We start from the raw sequence: 20,597 nt of genomic DNA on the forward strand, positions 1-20,597 counted from the left end.
TTTATTTTATTTATTGTTGAAAACTAATTGGAAAAACGACACCTGGAATCAGACTTGAAATATTTTCATACATTTTATTTTTATTTTACATGTCCTTAAAGTATTTCAGAAAATGCATTGCTATAGGGGAAATTAGTGAATTGAAAAGCAATGTGCCAAGGGGGAAATACGATGGTTCCTGCCATTTAACGAGCAGCAAGAAATTTGCTGACACCCCCGTCATTGTTTTGTCATTATGTGTACCCGTGTACCTACACAGAGCTTTACCTGTGACACCCCTCTGTTATGTTTATGTTTATTTTGATTTTTCCTAGTGCTACAAGTAAAACTTATTTTTAATGCACTAGTCACAGAAGAGTTATAGTTACAATTACAATATTTACTCTTATTTCTAAACAATATTTACAACCGATTCACACCGCTTTTACACATGGCACTAACCACCCCCCGCTCGCTCTCTCTTACACTTGCAGGTCATTAATTATGATTCATCAAGAGGCGGCGTGTCGGTAATTACCGAAAAGGGCGATGTGACAACCTCATTTCTGCTGATACAGAATGCAGATCTGGCCGATTCGGGCAAATACTCGTGTGCCCCCTCGAATGCAGATGTGGCCAGTGTGCGTGTCCATGTCCTAAATGGTAAGTACAAGCCTCCACTTTTCCCTAACGCAAATAGATGGCCAAAAAGTGTTGCCTGTATTGTGTGTATGCAGTTACGAGTGTAAGCCTTCCCAAACCATGAAAGGGTACGAGTGTTTTGTAGCAGCGTTAACATTTCCCCCCACCAACACCCCTCCCCACACGGCATAAATGAACGGACAAATGTGTCCGCCAGGCATCTATGCTCTGCGATGCCATTTTGTTTGGGTTACGAAGGAAATTTTCCAATGTCCTGGCAGCCCTTTTGCATCTCCATCTGCAGCTGCAGCTGCATCTGCATACATGTATCCGTGACAGGATGCTGCCCAGCGGGATAAAGTTTATGAAGTCGAATGGTAGTGGACCGAGGCTCGATGCAATGCAGATCCACCACTGACCACCGCCTTGACCCACTGAAAGCGAACCCGAAACCCGAAACCCGAAACACGAAACCGAAACAAACCGATGCGAAACCGAACCGAAAGCCACTTCCGATTGCAATTTTCGGCTCATTTCCGCCTGCAGGCAGGCTGGCAGGCGGCAGGCAGGCAGGATGGCCGTGACTCTTTTGCCATTAATAAATTGTGCAGGAACTGTCGCTCGACTGGCCCGTTTAGATTCGCTTGATTTCCACCAGGACAGTGCTCAGTCGGAGCAGCAATTCCTAAAATTTACTCCTGTTGTTCCATTTACGGTTGATGTTTGGATGTGACCCGTGGGGCCATTGGGTCATTTGTATCGTGTTGGGGCCACAAATGAAACACATAATCGCATCAATTATGAGCAAATTAATTAGCACACTGCGGTTAATTGCAGTCAAGTGAGTGGCACCAGACCTGGGCTCCTACTGCTGCCTCAGTGCCACATTCCAGCCCGCTACGCACTCGGCACAAACAAAGACGGATGCCGGCGACATTTACAAATTGCAGGCGGGACTTGTGGCCACTGCCGGAGGCCATGGCAGTGGCAGTGGCAGTAGCAGAGGCAGAGGAATTGTTGCAATTTGCCAGCATAATCGCTGTCGAACGGCGTGGATTTGACACAGTTAAAATAAATTACGTAATTGTAAGGGACAGAAGTACACTGGCAACAATAGGGAGAGCCAAGAGCAGCAGCAGCAGCAGCTATACAATTTTAACTCTGATGGAACTCGGTGGAAGAGTGCGATGTGGATGCGGCTGGGGCTGGGGGCAACAGAGCCAGCAGGATACGGAAATGAAGGGGGCACGTTTTTCAATCATGCTAACAGCACCACAGTGACCCCTGCTCTTTGTTCCACGTTTCCTGTTCCATGCTCCCTGCTCCATGCTCCATGTTCCCTGCTGTCTGCCAGCCAGTCGACAGCCGCAAATGGACCGCAAATGGTAACGTGCGGAAATCCATGCTGTTGCTATTGTAAACGTTTGCCCGCCATTATGCATGAATGCATAGAAATAGAAAACAGCAAAGAGGACAGAGGAGAGCAGACGTCCAAAGAGAGATAAGAGACGGTGGTGGTGCGGGTGCAGGTGCAGGTGCTTCAGTGCTGGAGAGAAACTGCATAGAAAGGGGAGCCCATAGAAGGTTAACAAACAAAATAATGAAGCAACAGTGAACCAAAGGCCGTGGCGCCCTGCAAAAACACACACAAAATGGTCACGGGATATACGTGTTTTCACTCTGCCGCATCCGCTAAATAGTCGCCGGGGAGGGGGGGAGAGTGAGGGCGAGCGATATGCCACGAGTGGAATGTGGGGTTTAGTTTCGATATAAAAGTGCGTTTCGAAACTTTAAATTTTGTGCAGCTTTCCGCAGGAATATATTAGAGCTCGGATTTACATTTAAAGTGAGAGTTTCAGATAGGAACAGATAGATACGATTCTGTTCAATGCTACCCTAGCTGCCCCTTGATCAAAGGAGACCGTAAATTATAGTATATTAATTCCCAAACATTGTGTAAGCATTGTGATGGTAAGAACCATCAGGTTAGACGTAGATTTTCCCTATATTTCCTTCGTTTAGTCAGTGGTGCACACAACACTTCCAACATCTGATAAAATATTCAACATTCAACGAAATATTACGCTGCCCAGCAATAATTTATACATTATATGCCACATTTTTGGAACTTTTTATTGTTTTAAGCGTAATGGCAAATCCATTAGGGTTATTGAAAATCTGTTTCTGTTTTTAAAAGCGGATTAACAAATCCGAAATGTGAGGGAGCGGGTCCCGCTCTGTGTGCTTTTGTTGTTGGGGTTTGTTTCATTTGTTTTCTGCGGTAAAGTGTCCTTCGGATGCACACAAGCACACAAGGGTGTGTTGGCCTGTCCGAGCAACACTGCGGCTTTATGACAGTGAAATCTGGCTAACAGTCAGATAATCCATACATGTTGGATGGAATTCGCAACTAAATTTCGACCTTCGCCTGGTTTTTGGCAACAATGTGCCCGTGTTGGCGACGGAGGCCACTCGAATTGAAGCGTTAATGGCACAAACAAGGGCATCAACAAGCCCCATGCCAGCCATGTTGTGACAGGCAAAGCCAAACGCAGCTCGGACACTCGATGAGCGAGAGTGATTGGGCATGGAGGCCAACTGGTTGGTCCGTCCATTGCCAATTTCTGCTCCGTGTGCCAAGCTATGCATGGTATTCCTTGTGCTGCTGTCCAGCAGCATTGCTGTGGGTCTCTGCTGCCAATTCTGCATCGCATCTCTTCGTTAGCTGTCGGAGTGCCTGATGGCAAGAGTCTGCTGCCTGATGCAGTGGACGGCAGGTTTAAATCAGGTGAACGGAACAAACTGCAACAGTACTGAGATATCTCTCTCTCTCTCTGTCTCCGTCTCTAAGTTTCAATATTTTGAGATATCTGTTGGGTATCAGGGAATGGCTGTAACGAACAGCTGTCAAAAGCAAACTCCGAACGGACACTCGTCCTTATTAGAATTTGCATACCCGAGCCACATTAATTGGGGATATGGAAACCACAATCGGCAACCACTGTGCGCTCGGCCTTGCCTTGCATTGGGCCCGTGGTCCCATTGCTCTGGATGTGCCTGTCAATCAGGGTAAATCAGAGCCTGGAGCTGGGAGCTGGGGCCTGGGCCTGGGCTGGAATGACTAAGCAGGTTGTTTGCTCTATTTTCTGGCAATGATTTGGATGCATTTGCAAACGGCTGCCGTGTCCCAGCTTCTGGCTGCTGGCTGCTCCATAATGAAACTTTGCAAAATCTGTCTGCGTGTCTCCATCTAGAGCAGGCACCATTCAATTATTGTTGGATGCCACTGAAGGAGTGATGGGTGGAGAGGATGCAGGTGCAGGTACAGGTGACTCGTGGCCGGGCATATTGATATTTGGGCGACAGGCAATGGCGCATCCTTCGCAGCTTACACTTGAGAAATCAAACGGAATCCTGCCACGACAAATGTCCGCTGCCAGCTGATCCGCACCAGAGGGACGGCAGGCGGGGGCGTGGGCGTGGGCGGTTGTGGAAGCGTTGGGATAGAAAAGTTCAAGTTTCGATTTATATTTGTCAGCTGAAGTTTCCCTGGCCATTTGTGTGGCTCTTTTGTTGTCCTGCCACTCGTGTGTCCTGTGGCTCGGCTGCCTCGATGCTCATCAAATGGCAAACGAGACGCACGGGCAGATCACGGACCGAAGGTGTGAGAAGTTAAAGCCTTGACCTGCTTTACAGCTTCCCATAGAATGGAGCTATGGCTATCTATGGCCTCCTAATCCTCTGGCTCGCTGCACGTATCGACATCGAAGTCGAAGTGGAAGCCGCTGCGATGTCCTGCCGGCACACACACACACACAACCACCCACCGAAATCCTTTAGTCAAGTTTCGTACTGCAGGGTGGCAGGGTATTTATTCCCCCCTGCCCCCCTGCAATGGTCTGTGCTGCAGATTAGCTTTGTATTTTGTCACAGGAAATTACATTTCGCCTTAAGGATGCCCAGCGCAGGAGGAGTGCAAAAATTTCGTCTCATTGTTTGCGCGTTTGTCTGTATGTGGGAGCGGGAGAGGGATAGGGCAAGTGTAGGAGTGTAGGACCTGATCCTAGGTCCAGCTTCTGTTGCGTGTCCGATTCGCTGGACCAGGTATGCGCCTCTAATCGTGTGTACGTGTACAACTTTCGGCTGTGTGTTGGTGTGGAGCATACAGCAAACTGTCCACCTGCCCGCCAGCCTCATTCAGCTCCATATCCAGCTGCTGCTCCATTAGTTTGTACATTAGAGCTGCAAGTACACACAAAGCCAACACTTCCTGTTTCGTGCGGGGCAGCAGTCGGTGACTGTCTCTGTCTCTGCCCCTGCCTCAGCCTCAGCCTCTGTGTGGGTTCGTGCGATGTGGTGTGTGGTGTGGCATTCCGGCAACAGAATTTAATACAAGCTACAGCAAATTGCACTGGCCAAGTGTGTGTATTTAAATGGCAATGATGCCCTGTCTGTTGATAGGCGCCAGTAAAATACACGAAGAGAAATCTAAAGGCGAGGCCAAGTAGTGGGGCTCTGTTTCCTTAATGTTGCCACCAACCGACGACGCTTTGCCACAGTGCTGCAGATCCCCCTAAAACTATTGCCTGGAAAAACTTTGGCCATAACTTATGATAACATTTCCGTGTGCGAGCACATCTTCCCCTGCAATGGCACACACTTCCACTTACTGCCTTCAGTTCATGCATAGTCAATCCTCAGAGATTGCCGCCGACTAACATAATTTGTGCCATGTTCAACAAGGAAGCAAAGCCGGCTACGAAGACGAAGATGCCCCCAACCGCAGGCACAGGCACAGGCCGGCGGCAGCCAGTGCTCGTACGATACCAGACTTAGCCACAAGCAAAGCTAAAGCTGGCCAGGAGTGAGAGCAGCGGGAGGTGGTAGAACATTGAGCTAGCTCATAAGAGTAGCCCGGGAATAACTCCTTCGCAACGGGTGCGGATGCGGCAGGGGAGCAAACAAATCCTCAGCTAATAATATACGGCTTTTGTTTATTAGATTCATACATTTTCTAGCCAAACTTTTGACGCATGCTACTACTACATAGAGGAGGACTGTGTGTGTGTGTGTGTGTGAGGCTCATTATGTTTGCTTTTATGGGAGCGCTGCGTGCCTGAGTCCCCAAAAACCAAATTCCCAAATCTCCCGACTGCCACTCGAAGTGATTTTAATAAAATTACCAAAGCGTGTAGGTAAAAACAACTCGGGGATTGTGGATTCCGGATTGGAGATTGTACAGAGTGGAGAGTTGTGTGATGTGTGTGCTGTGGGGAGGAGAGATGATTCTGCGTAAATCCTGGCCAGAAATCGCTGCCGTTGGCACAAAATATTCGTTGGCCTTGTGTGGCCTTTCGACCTATGACGAAATCGGGTACAAATTGCATGATTTACGTAATGGAATAAATAAAATAAATTGCTTAATTTACTGATAAATTACATGAGCAGCAGCATACGAAACTTTGTCCTGACATATGCACATATACAAATTAAATATTATTTATCCCGTTTATATGTACCGGGGCTCGGCCACCGGCAAGGAAAGACGAGATTACGTTTTAAAGTTTATTACCGGCACGACTGGCTCGGTCAAGTATGAGATTAATTCTGAAGTACAAGAAATGAAATATAAAATGATATTCTTAAAGTTGCCCCCCAGACGGCAGCGCTGCCCATGCAGCGGGCCGACGTTCTGCAACCTCAGCGCCTCGAGCCGACGGTCCGCTCTCCAGCGGATGTTTATGCAACAATGTAACTTGAGGACCCCCGTCCACTTGAGTCAGCATCAGAGGTCTTCCACTTCTGGAATTCCGCTGATACCCTGCAGCTGGTGGGGAGTGTTAACTACTCCCCCTCTTAAAGAGCGGGCGTCCTCGCTGCTCTCAATCCGTCTATCATCTCCTTGATTTGCCTCGCATCTCTCTTCCTATTGAGGTGGAATCTGAGGTAGATGATTCCCCCCAATGCTCCGCACAGAGCCATGCCCAGTCCAAACGCGTGGAGCGGGCTGAGCTTGGCCATGGTGGCCTGCTCGACCTCCTTGATGTAGTTGAGGTTGTCCTCGCTGAGCTGGTGTAAGAACGGGAGGCTCAGGATAGTCTCGTGCCCGGAGATGTTCAGAGCGGGTACTGATGCGATGCCTGGAAATCGCTGTTGGATGTTATTGCGATTTCGGAATCGGGTGCCATTTACGGTTGCGCAGTCATTGAAGGTGATGAGCTGCGTTCCGGCGGTCGTAACCACCGTGTCCGAGTCACAGCTGATCTTTGCCGGCCGGTTATTGACGATGATCATGCCGTCGTCGACGAGGGTGATGGGCTCCAGATGGCTCGGTTGCGAAAGGCAATGAGCGGTGCCCCCGGAGTGTAATCCCTGGGCACAGGAACCTCTTACTTCCTTTTTGCAGAACGTGGTGGTGGTTGTGGGGGCGCAGCTCGTGACGGCCCACACCTGGTTTCCGCACTCAGCTACAATGTTCTCTGTCAGCTGCAGTACCTTTCCGTCGTGCTCAACCGGGAATATCGTCACCTTTCTACAAGCTATGCTAACTCTAGGGTATTCTATTATAAAGTGGATTATGTTATTAGATTGTAGGATTTTAATCTTAGATACTTCTAGTAGGTTTGCTACTGTGACCCCTGTGAATTGGTCAGTGAGAACAGATTCTATGTCAGTGTGATCTAAAATGGCCGGGTTCACTACGTTGGCCTTTGCCAGGGTTATAGTGAGCATCAGGTTGCCTATTTCTGTAATAAGAATTCTGTTTCTAGCGAGCAAAGTCTCGTACAAGTGGGCTGTGTCGATTTGTGCCTTTTTTTCTATGCTGATGATCTTGTTTACCAAGCTAGTGAGTGAATTTAATTGGTTCTGAACCTTGGTGTTTATCTGAATTTGCCTATTGTTTGCTTGCACCAGTTGTGCTTCTGTAAACCTGGTGTTTTCTAAATCGGACGCGTCTGGCGTGCCGGCCACTACTTTAAGGGCGGTTCCCAGGAAGTCTAGACTTCTCGCCAGCCTGTGGTGGATACTGATATCGGACAACATATCTCTAATGTGATTGCAGTCCGCGTCTAGCAACTGTCTCATGTGCGATTTTGGGAATAGGTCCGCCATTTTGGCGGTTTCCTCGACAATGCGACCATATTCGGTCAGATTTGCCGTGTGCTTGACGTAATCAAGCCCTTCCCATATCAGTACCGTTCCGTCCGTGATGGGAATGTAATTTGAGTTTGAGTAGTCGGTGACGCGAGCCGCGACTATGGTGAGGATGTGAAGTACCCAGATAACCCTGTAGATAAAAATACGTATGAAATATGGGGAATAAAACTAACACAACACCGCCACCAATCGTTTTCCTTAAGCCTAGTCGTAGTGTCTACCAATAACAGCTATAATTCCTTCACCAAATTAACTTATATTTAGTCGGGATATCTATCTGAGGTTGTCCTTGTGGACCACCCTCCCTCTAATTAGGACTGTTGTCCCCAAGTCCGCTTCAATTGTTTCTTCGACATACAAGGGGGAGAGCTTATTCCCCAGGCGTCTGTTGGTTTTAACCAACACCTTCTCGCCTACACTGAAGTTTCTGTTTTGCCGTGCTTGGTTGACTCGATTGTTTTGTACAATCTGGGCCTTTTGCACTTTGTTCTGAACTTCTTTGTTACTTTCTGCAGCCACTGCATGCAGGATGTCGATGGGTCTTTTGTCGGTGACCGAGTGCACCGATCTATTGTATTCCGCCGTTGCTTGAAGGAATAGGTCTACCGTGTCGGTGATTCCCTTGGCCATTTTAAGGCACCTGGCGATTTCCACGAGTGTACTATGGAATCTTTCCACTTGTCCGTTCGATGTACTGTGGAGGGGTGGCGCGTTAGCGATGCGGACCCCGAAATTGTTGTGCAACAGCGATCTGATGGTCTCTGAACTTAGTGATGGTTCGTTGTCACAGTAAATCTGTTTGGTGTTGGGAAAAATGTTCATGAGTTGTAAGAGGGGAGTCTTAATATCCGCTATGGTGCGGGAAGCTATAGGCTGTACTATGGCAAATTTGGAGAATTTGTCCACACATGTCAGAAAATATTTTCTGTCCGTCGAAAATATGTCGACATGAAGCATTTCTCCCGTGAACGAGGGGACCGGTGTCGGCCCTAGCTCCTGTTTCTTAGGGTGCCTGTCGTATTTTGCTTTGGAGCAAATTTTGCAATTCATGACCACTTCGCTTGCGAGTTTCGTCATTTTTGGGAAATAGTAGTCGGACATGATTTGTTTGACGTTTTCTTGAGCGGCTCTATGGGCCCGGTTGTGCTCGACGTTGATAATTTCTCTTTTTTCATTATCGTCGACAATGTCGGCGACAAGATTCCTGCAATGCCAGAATTTCGTCGCCGGAAAAGATTTTACTAGTTCATGCTGTATGAAAGCTAGAACTGGGAGTTCGCAATGGATTGCGTTCACAACTTGTGGGTTCACCAGAGACTTGACGGTCTCAATTAGAGCGTCCCTGTTTGGGAAATGTATTATGTGGCGCGTTTTTTCCCCAAAGAGCACAAACATTTGCTTCAGGGGAAAGCGCGCCTCTTCCAGAATGATCTGGTTCCTGAAGCAGTTTACAGGTTTTTCAGACGATTCTATCGTGTAAGTCATTGAAACTTCACTGTGGATCGTTGCTGCGTCTGAGCGCGGTGCGCTGCTTCCCAGCGCGTAAATATTCTGCCGGGACAGTGCGTCCGCGACGAAGTTTTCTTTCCCCGGCTTGTAGAATAGCCTGGCGCCGATTTCATCGATTCGCGCCTTCCAACGCTTGATTTTTGCGTTGGGGTTCCCCTCTGACACCGCGAACGTGAGCGGCTGGTGATCAGTAAATACGTTTATTTCTTTGACGCCATAAATGTAATGGCGCAACTTTCCCAAGGCCCATACAATCGCTAACAGCTCTCGCTCGTTAGTGGCGTAGTTCAGCTCACAGTCCTTGAGGGTCCTTGAGATCATTGTGATCGGTCGACCCCCCTGAGACAGTACCGCTCCGATGCCGTAAGCAGAAGCGTCGGTGGTCAGATCGAAGGGCTTTTTGTAATCTGGGTACATCAGCATTACGTTTTCCGATGCCAGAATGTTCCTAAGTTTCTGGAACGCCCGTCTTTGATCTTCGTTGAAGATAATGGGGGTTTTTTTAGACTTATATTTGCTAACTGAACCGTTTTCCCCTTTTAGGATGTTTGAGAGAGGGCGGGCGATCGCCGCGAAATCTTTCACAAAACATCTGTAGTAGCTTGCTAGGCCTAAGAATGATCTTAGCCCGAATAGCGTTGTTGGCTCGACGTACTCCTGGATGGCTTTCACCTTTTCCGGGTCCGTTCTTGTGCCTTCGCTAGTTACAATAAAGCCAAGGTATTCTACGCTTGTCTTAAAGAACTGCGACTTCTCTTGAGCCACTCTCATGTTGGCATCATAGAGGCTTTTCAGTACCCAGTCGACGTGTTTAACGTGCTCGTCCTGAGACTTGGAGAATATGATTACGTCATCGACGTAAACATAACATGTTTTGCCGATTTGTTCGCGCAAAACGTCATCGATTGCCCTCTGGAAAATGCTGCCAGCATTTCTTTAGACCGAAGGGCAGTCGGCAAAACTCATACTTCCCTCCATTTACGGAAAAGGAAGTTTTTTCCCTGTCGCGTTCCGCCAAAGTTATTTGGTGGTACCCGGATTTCAGGTCAAGAGTAGTGAAGTACTTTGCAGTACCTAAATTTGCCAATATCATTGAGATGCATGGCATGGGGTATTTGTCGGCTATCGTTTTCTGATTGAGCTTCCGAAAGTCCATTACGAGACGTTTCTTCTTATTGCCCTTCTCATCAGTGCCTTTTTTGTCGACCACCCATATCGGGTTGTTATATGGCGACCTTGATTTCTGTATGATTTTGTCCTTCAAGAGGCTTTTAACCTCGGCATCGACAAAATCAGCTACACCCATCGGGTAGGGGTAAAGCTTGGAATAAATTGGTTCGTCGTCCACTGTGCGAATAGTGGCCACGACCGAAGTGTTATAGGGCAGCGACCCGTTAGGGTCGGCGAAGGCCTTGTTTCTTTTCTTCAGCATTTGCATGAAGCTTGCCTTTATGGCAGCAGGTGCGTCGATGTCAACAACGTTAGTATGGTTGACATCTGTGCACTCATGGAACTTGATTGTCTCGGTTGTGTTGCCGAAAGTGAGCGTTCCATTTCTCAGAGATAGCGTGGCCCCTACCTGCGTGAGCAGGTCCAGGCCAATGATGCCATCAAAGGTTGTTAATGTTTTTAGTAGAAAAAACGGCGTGATTTTGCCGAATATTGACAGGGGACATTTCTGTGTAATGTTGTTGGACCCGTTAATAGAGTGAACGGGGAACGGTGATTCAACCGGGGTAACGCCAGGAAGCCACATGAATGGCTTGATGTAATTTTTGGACGCACCCGTGTCGATCAGAAGTTTTATGTTGACCCCTGCTACTTTCCGCCAAACGAATGGCAGCAGGAGCATCCCTAAAAAATTAACCGAGTCGCTCTCGTATCCGAGTTCGGCGTCGGCCTCTATTTCTGCGACCGCCTCAGCGGCGGCCTCAGTGTAGGCCGCCGGGGACCGGTCACTTGAGGTGGCAATGTGTTCCACCCTCTGCCGCCAGTTTCCTGACGTGCGCTCTGACGAATTTGGTTTTCTTCCGAAACCGCTGTCGCGCTTACCCGTCCCCCCTGGCTTTTGGTAAGCCGTGGCCTGTCTAAATTTGGAGGATGAAGGGTCTACGTCCATTGGCTCGGGGGCCTGGCCCGTAGCTCTTTGTTGTTGATTCGAGTTGCCCTGGCTCCTAACATAATGAGGGCTCTTAAACGAATTTGGGTCTTGCGGTCTGTTTTGCCTCCCGTTACCCTGTTGTGGCGCTTGGTAATTGCGCTCGCCTGTTCGGAAGGATTTTTCTTCTATGGCCTTTGCGTAGTTCGCAGCCAGAATGCTGCGATCTTCGCTGGATTCCGCCGACTGGGCTAAGGCCAGTGCGGTTGGCAAATCCTTTGGCCTCGCCGGAAAGACTGCTGCCTTCAGGGGCCTTCTCAAACCTGATATGAACACCTCTAAGGCGTCTTCCCTAGCTTTTTGGTTGAGCACATCCGCTGCTTCTGCGGTGCGCATCATCACGTTTTTGTTGGTGATGAGGGAGACCTGTTTCTCTATTGCGTCATAGTAGTCAGTTAGAGACAGGTTCCCTTGTCTCATGGTTGCCAGCCTCTGCTGGATCACCCCTACAGGCGTCTTATCTGAATAAGAGCTGTCTAGCCTGTTTATTATGGCCTTAAAATTGAGCACTGTGTTGAAGGACGACAACACATTGTTCGCTGCTCCTTTAACCTTATTCCTAATGATGCCCGTGGCCATGAAGTGTTTGGAGCTGCCTTGGTAAGGCTCGAACACCGAATACGCGGCCATAGCTGCCTGGCGCCAACCGACGTATTCCAGCTGTTTGCCGTCAAAGTCTGGTAAAGACTTGACCATGTCCAAGCACTGATCGCATTGGACCCCGGGAAGAATTTCCGCACTCTTAAAAACCTCTACTACCGGCACAGATGGTCCTGCGCTCGATTGGTTAACTTGTTCCCGCAGTGCGAGCATTTCCGCACGAAGTGCAGTAGCTTGGCCCGCTAGGGCTGCAGCCTCTTGTGCTTGGGCTGCAGCCTGGTTTGCTTGGGCTGCAGCCTGGTTTGCTTGGGCCACCTCGTCTTGTAGTCGCTCTAAGTGAGCCTGAAAACCTTTGGCTTGATTATCTAATGCGGCCTGTAAGGCATTGTTGAATGACGTCACGTCCATGTCTTTTGGTTTTTCTTTTGCTGGTCGACTGTCCAGTGCTGTTAAATCGAGCCCCTCTATGAGGGAACTAAGGCTATCGTCACTGTCGCTGTCGCCCTCCCTATGGCTCATGTGGTGCGATTTGTTTCGGCAGAACTACCCTATAAAGGTTTATCTTACGTTCCTAATTCTTAAAAACGCGGGTCGAAGGGTGTTTGCTCATTCGCGGTTTACTTTAAATTTTGACCAAAATTTGCCAAAAATAGCGGATCTTTCGCTGTTATCGATACTTATTGCGTTATCACTGACATAGGAAATGTTAACACATGAAAAATTCACTTACATGTTCTCTGATTGTAGGGTGAAGGGAGTCTGATCTAGCCCCTGCCTATTGGTCTTCGGTTGAGCGTCGGGAGCCTTTCACGCTGAGATGGTTGGGCTGGGCGAGGGAATTCCCTGCAGCCCGCGTAGACTTTTGTTGATTTTTGGTAAGGTGAGGCGAGGGAGGGCCCTTCAGCCTATTTTTTCCTTCGTAGATATTGGGTGGAAGCGAGGGATCCCTACAGCTCCTTGTGTTTGTTCCTCTGGTGTCAGCTCCCGCGTAGTTGGGTGTTTTTTTTGTAATTTTTTTTTTTTGATTCTTAATGCTTGGTTGTAGCGCACATGAAACAGAAGTATTTTTCAGTAGCCCTTTTGGTTTTGGCGAAGAACAAAAAAAAATTTGCACACACTGATGTATTTTTTTTGGGCGGGGGGGTTTGACAACCAAAACTTCTCACTTATTTTTTCTTTAATTTTTCATTCCTTTTCTGTTGATTTGTTTGTGCCCACAGGGAGCTTTTTTCTTTTAAGGGCCACTAGGGTTTGACAACAAAAAAAAACTTCTCACTTATTTTCTTTTTTAATTTTTCATTCTTTTTCTGTTGATTTGTTTGTTCCCACCGGGAGATTTTCTTTTGGGCCACTAGGGGTATCTTTCTTATTTCACTGACACAAGTAAAAACATGAGATGCACTCGTTGGTATGTTTTCCACTTTTATTATTTATTTCGAATTTTCTTTTGATTGTTGAATTCTTCAGCACTTTTTATACTCGCGCTAACTTGGGTTCTTTTGACCCGTTGGGCGCCAATTAAATATTATTTATCCCGTTTATATGTACCGGGGCTCGGCCACCGGCAAGGAAAGACGAGATTACGTTTTAAAGTTTATTACCGGCACGACTGGCTCGGTCAAGTATGAGATTAATTCTGAAGTACAAGAAATGAAATATAAAATGATATTCTTAAAGTTGCCCCCCAGACGGCAGCGCTGCCCATGCAGCGGGCCGACGTTCTGCAACCTCAGCGCCTCGAGCCGACGGTCCGCTCTCCAGCGGATGTTTATGCAACAATGTAACTTGAGGACCCCCGTCCACTTGAGTCAGCATCAGAGGTCTTCCACTTCTGGAAATCCGCTGATACCCTGCAGCTGGTGGGGAGTGTTAACTTACATACACATATACTTGTACATGTGAGAGGGGATATGGGTGCCATAGTTACACCCCACCCCTAAAGAACCCCACCCACTTCCGTTTGCTCTCTAGGCCCAAAATGCCTTTGTTTTCCTTTCTTTTTGTTGCCTTCATTTTGTTTTTGCATTTTTACTTTGGCACATTTTACCAGATTAATTTCGTTGCCAGGAAAATATCCGATGGGGGGGGGATGGAGGCAAAATGTGTGGCAGTGGATAGCAGTGGATGGTGGGTGGCAGGGGGGTTCAGTGGTCAGATGCAGCCGCAACAACCGCAGGCCACACGCACACTTCCCAGAAGAGGCTCGGCGGGGACGGCGACGGAGACGGAGACGGAGAGCAGCAACATGGCTACAGGCGTGTAAACTATGGCTACTTAACTCCCACACACACACACGAACACACACGCGAGAGATATACACCCCCACACAAAAGGCGACACACCTGGCCGCGTCTGGGTCCTGATCCTGCTGCTGGGCACAAGCCTGAGCCTCCTCCATTGCTGCTCCCTCGAATATTTACGAAAGATTTATGCCAAAAGCTAATTTCATGGAAAAACCGTATTGTTCTGCTGCCGCACAGGCTTTGTGTGGGTGTGGGGGGGGGGGGATGGATATATAGGCACATACATACATATGTAGATACATACATGGATGTGGCTACTTTGAGGTCAACCTAAGCCGCTGCACTATTAAGCTGAAAGTGTTCACTTGGCTGCCTCTGCTGCTGCTGCTGCTGCTGGCCTCCCATTGTTGCCTCTGTGGCTCGTTACTGCTGCCCGACTTGACCCGAATCTAATTATTTATGTTAATCGCTCTCCGAAGACTCTTTGCAAATACATCAAAACTAGCAAAAGACTATGGCCATGATTAGGCCCATAAATGGAATAGAAATTTACGAGTAGTGCGACCACTGAGGGATAAAGACTGCGCCACAAATTGATATTCAGGCATTTGCTGCACTTGAACAGATTCAATTAACAGCAGGGGACCATAAACCCTTAAATGTATAATCAAACTTAAAGTTATACGAGAGAGAGAGAGAGGGAGTGGCCAGGCAGCTTCCACATAGTGGTCGAGTGTCTAATCGAAAGTCAACCCTGCACACAGGTCACTGGGCAAAAGTATAATCATGGAAAAAGCAACAACAGCAACAACAGAAACAGCAACATAGTCAACGTCTGGTCTGCCAATCTGCCCATCTGCCATGGGTAATCTCTAAGGATGCGGCTGCCATGTGTCCTGGTCAGGGTAAAGTCATCCCTGCATGCTCTTATTGGCTTTCTATCAATGCATCTGCTGCTTCTGGTGGTGGTGCTGCTGCTGTTGGTGTGGTGCAGTTCGCCCTTGCAACCCATTTGAATTTTCAATTGAAATCAAATTTTAATGCGACCCAACTGGCCATGGATCCCATTCCATTCCATTCCAAGCTATGCCATGCCAAATCCCGATCGAGGACACTCACCAAAATGGCTCCAAAAATTAGAGCTGAACTCATTTATGGCCAAAACGGATATCAAAATTTAATTAAATTTTCATTTTCAATTTCGATTCTGCTCTGAATCCGAATCCGAATGCCAGTCTGAGTACTGTTCGCTCTCTTTCCCGCTGTTCGGCATTCATGTGTGCCACCCCAGCTGTATGAGTGTGTGGGTGTGTGTGTGTGGCATTGTTGGGGGTGTGTATAAGTAGCAGACAGAACTCTATTTTTTGTTGCTTGGTGAACGGTGAACGTACACTGAAATTCCAATTGGGGGACATCGCAAACTCAATTATGACAACTGAGACCCCAGTTTCAGACGTGGAGCGGGGACAGAACCAACAAAAACAATGAACGAAATCGGTGAAAAAAGTCGATTATCAGTGGTAAAGGGGTGAGGAGGGAGGGCGAAAGCGTAAGCATTTTTCATCGTGTATTTTGTCATTTCCAAATTTGTCACATGACATGAGGCATGAGGCAGCAACCAGACCGACTAGAGGGCACTACAACGACAAGATTGTCTGTCAACTTGACTGTGGGTGTGGATGTGGATGTGGGTGGGGGTCTCTGGTCTGTGGCACTGTTGAGAGACGGTAGACGGTAGCTGCTTTGCTTTGTGGCACACACTCGCATAATGTTGGCTTTGGCATTAATGTCGAATCCTCGACACATTCCCCATCCCCATCCCCGTCCCCGTTACCGTCCCCTGCCTTGCCAATACCCATGACATTTCCATTGCCATTCTAATTCCCTTTGCCATAGCCATTGAATCGCCCGTGTACGGATACGGATACGGGTCCCGGTCGTGGTGCCGTGGTGCCGTGGTCCGGAGTCGCTCTGGGGACTTAAACGAATGTGATTTGAAAATCAAGTTTTTGCGCAAATTGTGAAAACGAATAAAAGGCATCAATCATTCAGTCGAGCATCAAGTGAGCTGAAGTGTATAGTAAATGTCATTGGCATGGACTCGACTCGACTGCCGACTGCCGACTGCTGACTGACTGACTAATGCGGGGCCCCAGAGCCGCAGGTTGGCTCTCCTGGAATCCTAGACTGTGCCTCGATTGGGCCTGTCCTGTCCAGTGGACTTCCTCCACTTCCGCTTGCCGGAGCATTTCCGTTGGCCACTAAGCGCTCTGCTCAATATGCCATCCACCCCGCCCCACTCCCCACAACGATGTGTTTGTGTGTTCATTTATGCGGCGATCCCATTTACGAACTTCTCTTTTTGTGGCAGTGAAAGCACAAGAACAAACCATCAACTGTGGCGTAATAGTATTAACAGAGTTAAGACATCACAGTGGGTACTTGCGTCTATTTAGTTCATATCTAATGAGATTTCCTGGCCCTAATAGGAATGAAGGTATTTCATAAACACAAAATTCATGAACATTCCATGGCATAAACTTTCATTTCATTCGCCTTTTTACGAGTGTTCCGTGCTGTTTAGTTGTATTGCTCGTGTGGTGCCACAATTTGCCACCAGTCCATGCTGTAGTCCATGATGTTGATGATGATGTTCTGCTGGTGTGTGGGCTTTACCTTTCGCCTTTTGCCTTTGGCTTATTGCCCAACTGTCTCCAGAGTGCACGGCGGGCGGGCGGGAGGCCAGACATATGCGCCCCTGCTGTGTGTGTGTGGGAGTGTGTGGCTTTTGGCCCAGGTGACACATTCATTTGTTGGCTGCTTTGATTATTTCAAACGAAGCGAAAGTCCGTCCGGATTATGTCGCTCTGTCTGGAGGGTCCGCCCCCGCTAAATGTTAATTTGTCTGCCAGACAGGCCTATGATTGCACCATACTGCTGGGTTGTGTTGGATTGGCGATGCCAAAAATTGCATTTGGTTTATTAATTAAACACCAATTATGCTGGCAATTCAATTATAAATAAAACACCCGATCGACCCGCTCCACCATATTCACATTTATTGAAAACAAAATGCTGTGCCCCCAGGCAGTTGGATGTTTATTTAATGCTTTGTGCCATGCCCCAGGGGTTGGTTCAATTTTGACACGAAATTGAATGCCAAAACCTGAGCACAGATAAATATTGAAGTTTTCATATTGACAAGAAAACAATAAGATTCCATTTTTAATTGATGTTATCGTTGCATAGTTCCTTGCAAATTCGTATTTCCATTTGGATCTTTTAGTTTTTGCAAAAGAATGTCATATTTTGTGTGTAGTAGCAATTATAAGTCTGGCTTTCATTTGCTTCCCATTAAGCAGACTTTCTCTCATTATTCTCCTGTTTTGTTTTATTTAAAAACCGTTTTATCCAACCAATTTTCACGAATTTATTAAAGCACATAATTGCGACTTTGTTTGGCCATAATCAAAAAGGGACCGTACCATTGTTTGCCATTTGATTCGCTTCAAAAAAATACCCAAAATGAAATATGAACTCTCGCAGTTGTTAACGGATTTATTCAGCCCTACACTGCCCCAGTGCTTGTATTCACCTGTCTATTATCAGGACTGACACTCCCCCACCAAAAAAAGGGCAAATGGGAAAAGCGAGCAGCATATTCAAAATTGAAACATGCAGAGTTGCGCGTCTCTCCACTTTTTTTCGGCTGTGAATTTTCATCCCACTCGTAACGGCATATGACGTGTGGCAGGATGCAAAGGGTTGCCCGGGATACAGTGGGTGCACCATTGTGTTGCACCAAAAAATGCTTATGTTTTTGGCTTATCACGCTGCTGCCATCCGCCCCCCGCCCGCCGGCAAGCTGCAATCTTTTCCAGATTGAAATCCATAATCCGACTGCTCTATGACTGCTCGCTGGCAGTGGATGCACCCACAAAAGACTCATCCACACACAGCCAGAATATTGTCAAGGTGATAGCCAACTTCTGGCGGTCAGTTTTGCCTAATTGAAGGGCAGCAGCCCATAGCGCCGAACAAAAAGCGGTTCAAAAAGGCGGAGAAATCTGTGCCGCAATCTTGCACCGCAAGCGTCCCGAGTTTCTGTTTCAGAAATTTACTCAAACTCAAAAGGATTTGCTTTTAATTAAAAATTTCCACTTGGCGAACTTTGGGGACCCGCTAGAAATTACTTATTCGCCCAACTACAGATACCCGTACCGCAACGTACAGCACCGTACCACCGCTCCTCCTGCCCCACTGCGGAACATCATAACACACAAAAAATAGCAGTATTATATGCATAATCAATTTTGCTATGCAATTTTAATTACAATTTGTGGGTGTGGTCAGCACACACACACACCAGTCCAAGGGGGAAATGAAAGGCGATAGGGTGTGCAAATGGCTGCATAATGGAAATGCCGCCGCCAAGTCCCAGAACGCGGTAACGCCCCAATGCCAGTGCCAGTGCAAGGGCCACTGCCACTGCTACTATCCCTTGCCCCCTGGTGCCCGTGTGCGCTGATGTCAGTCGGGGCAAGTGACAGACAGTGTCTGCAAAAAGTTAATACACATGACGTGCAACAAATTATATTTATCGCGCATCGGCAAGCATCAAATTATAAGGGTACACCGCCCGTCCTCCCGCCAGCCGCAACAGCAACAGCAGCAGGTCCCGGGCCCGGGCCCTCGTCGTGGTCCTTGCCACGGCTGTCGCTGCTGCAAATTGATGCTTAAGGACAATTTTCACTTCATTACGCGCTGGCTGTTGCCGCCGCCGCTATCCTTTCTACCTTTTTTTTTTTAATGCAAACCCAATGGGTATCAAGGGTGTAATTGGCCAGAGTGCATGGCATGCAACAGGGCAACAGAGGGCAGGCGGTTCTCTACATCAGAACTGGCATATAAATATACTGCATAACTCACGGACTGATTGACGTTAGGTCTTTGGCTGTGAGAGAACAGCGCACAGGAAAATCCCTAGATCTTGCAGAGCAAAGCTAAAACTCCTTCTGCTGCCAGAATGCTTCCAGGGTATTCCCTTATTCGTTGCCTGATGGAAATCCTAATTATTTGGATTCTCTTTTTGCACGTAATGGAAAATTCTCCTCTTTCTGGCTGGGCCATGATCGCCCCACCGCAAGAGCAACAATTTACACTCGAGTGTTGCTGGTGCGTTGCGTTGTCGACTCGGAGAGCCTTGTAGCATGCAATACAGTAATAGCATCAGGAATAGCATCTAGAAATGATGCAGAGGCAGCCGCACCAGCTATTGCCAGCGTGAAATTACACATTAAGTCCCTGGGGGCGATGCGCCTTCCACAATAATCTAATAAGGAAAAATGTCAGAACGTATATCATGTAAAGGTATGCTCGTGCAGCTCCACGGCCCTCAAACTTGCATAATTAATTGTGATTGATATAAGAAATTATTTGCCGGGCGAGCAAACAGATGGAAGGAAGGCAGACAGGCAGGCGGGGCAGACAGGTCGCTGCTAAGCTGAAAAGGCGAGATGAAAAATCATTTGGCAAACTGTCCCAAAAAACCAACACCCATACGACTATACGAGTATTTGGGCAGAGTGATCCGCACACCTGCACACCGCACACACGGCACACACGACACACAAATGGGACATCATAAAGAAACTCAATTTGTTGCCGCTCGAGCGATTTGTTTGCCACGCAAATGAACAAATGGCGGGACGGGACCGGACAGAGGAGACAGAGGGGACAGAGCTAGGGCATAGGTGTGAATGCCTGTGTGCTCGTGAGTTCGTGTGTGGGTTGTGCGGATGCGGATGCAGCAGAAAACGGAAACAAACGGAAAGCAACGTCGGCCATTTTAATTTATGTCGGTTGGCAGCGCTCCGGCTAAGCTGCTTAACGCCCCGCCACCAGCGGAATACTCGCTGGCAGCGCAAGGAGCAGGCGAGCAGCGAAAAGGACTCGGGACTTGCCACTGGAAAATAACCTTAAAATATAGCTGCTGGCTAAAACAATGGCTAAGAGCAGGACCAGGTCCACACACGTGTGCCTGTATGGGTGTGTATGCGGGGTTTTGCGGGGGAATCATTCGCTAGCAAATTGAAAATAAACGCTCGACACTAACTAAAAAACCTCTGCACACTTTTTCCACGTTTGTTCAAATGTTTCTTTTCTTTGGGTTTTGTTCGTGTGCTTTGCTTGCGTGGGCGGTGCTTACTTTTCAACTGGTTGGAATACACATTCAGATGATTATATATGTACATATGTATGTATTTAAAAGCCGAGTACTTTGTAGAGCTTCTTTTCACATAAATTTG

The 20,597-nt window shown here is 47.7% G+C and overlaps 1 protein-coding gene across 2 annotated transcripts in view; it reads left to right on the forward strand.

The window, feature by feature from the left end:
* The window catches only part of LOC111070909 (junctional adhesion molecule A), a 107,407-nt gene that overhangs the window by 71,844 nt on the left and 14,966 nt on the right, over positions 1-20,597 (forward strand). For both annotated transcript variants that reach the window (XM_022361951.2, XM_022361952.2), the window contains exon 6: positions 474-642. In XM_022361951.2, coding sequence (XP_022217643.1) covers positions 474-642 — 169 coding nt within the window. The remainder of the gene's footprint in view (positions 1-473; positions 643-20,597) is intronic.

The sequence above is a fragment of the Drosophila obscura genome, unplaced genomic scaffold (assembly GCF_018151105.1).
Source record: "Drosophila obscura isolate BZ-5 IFL unplaced genomic scaffold, ASM1815110v1 contig_208, whole genome shotgun sequence".
Classification (NCBI taxonomy): Eukaryota; Metazoa; Arthropoda; class Insecta; order Diptera; family Drosophilidae; genus Drosophila; species Drosophila obscura.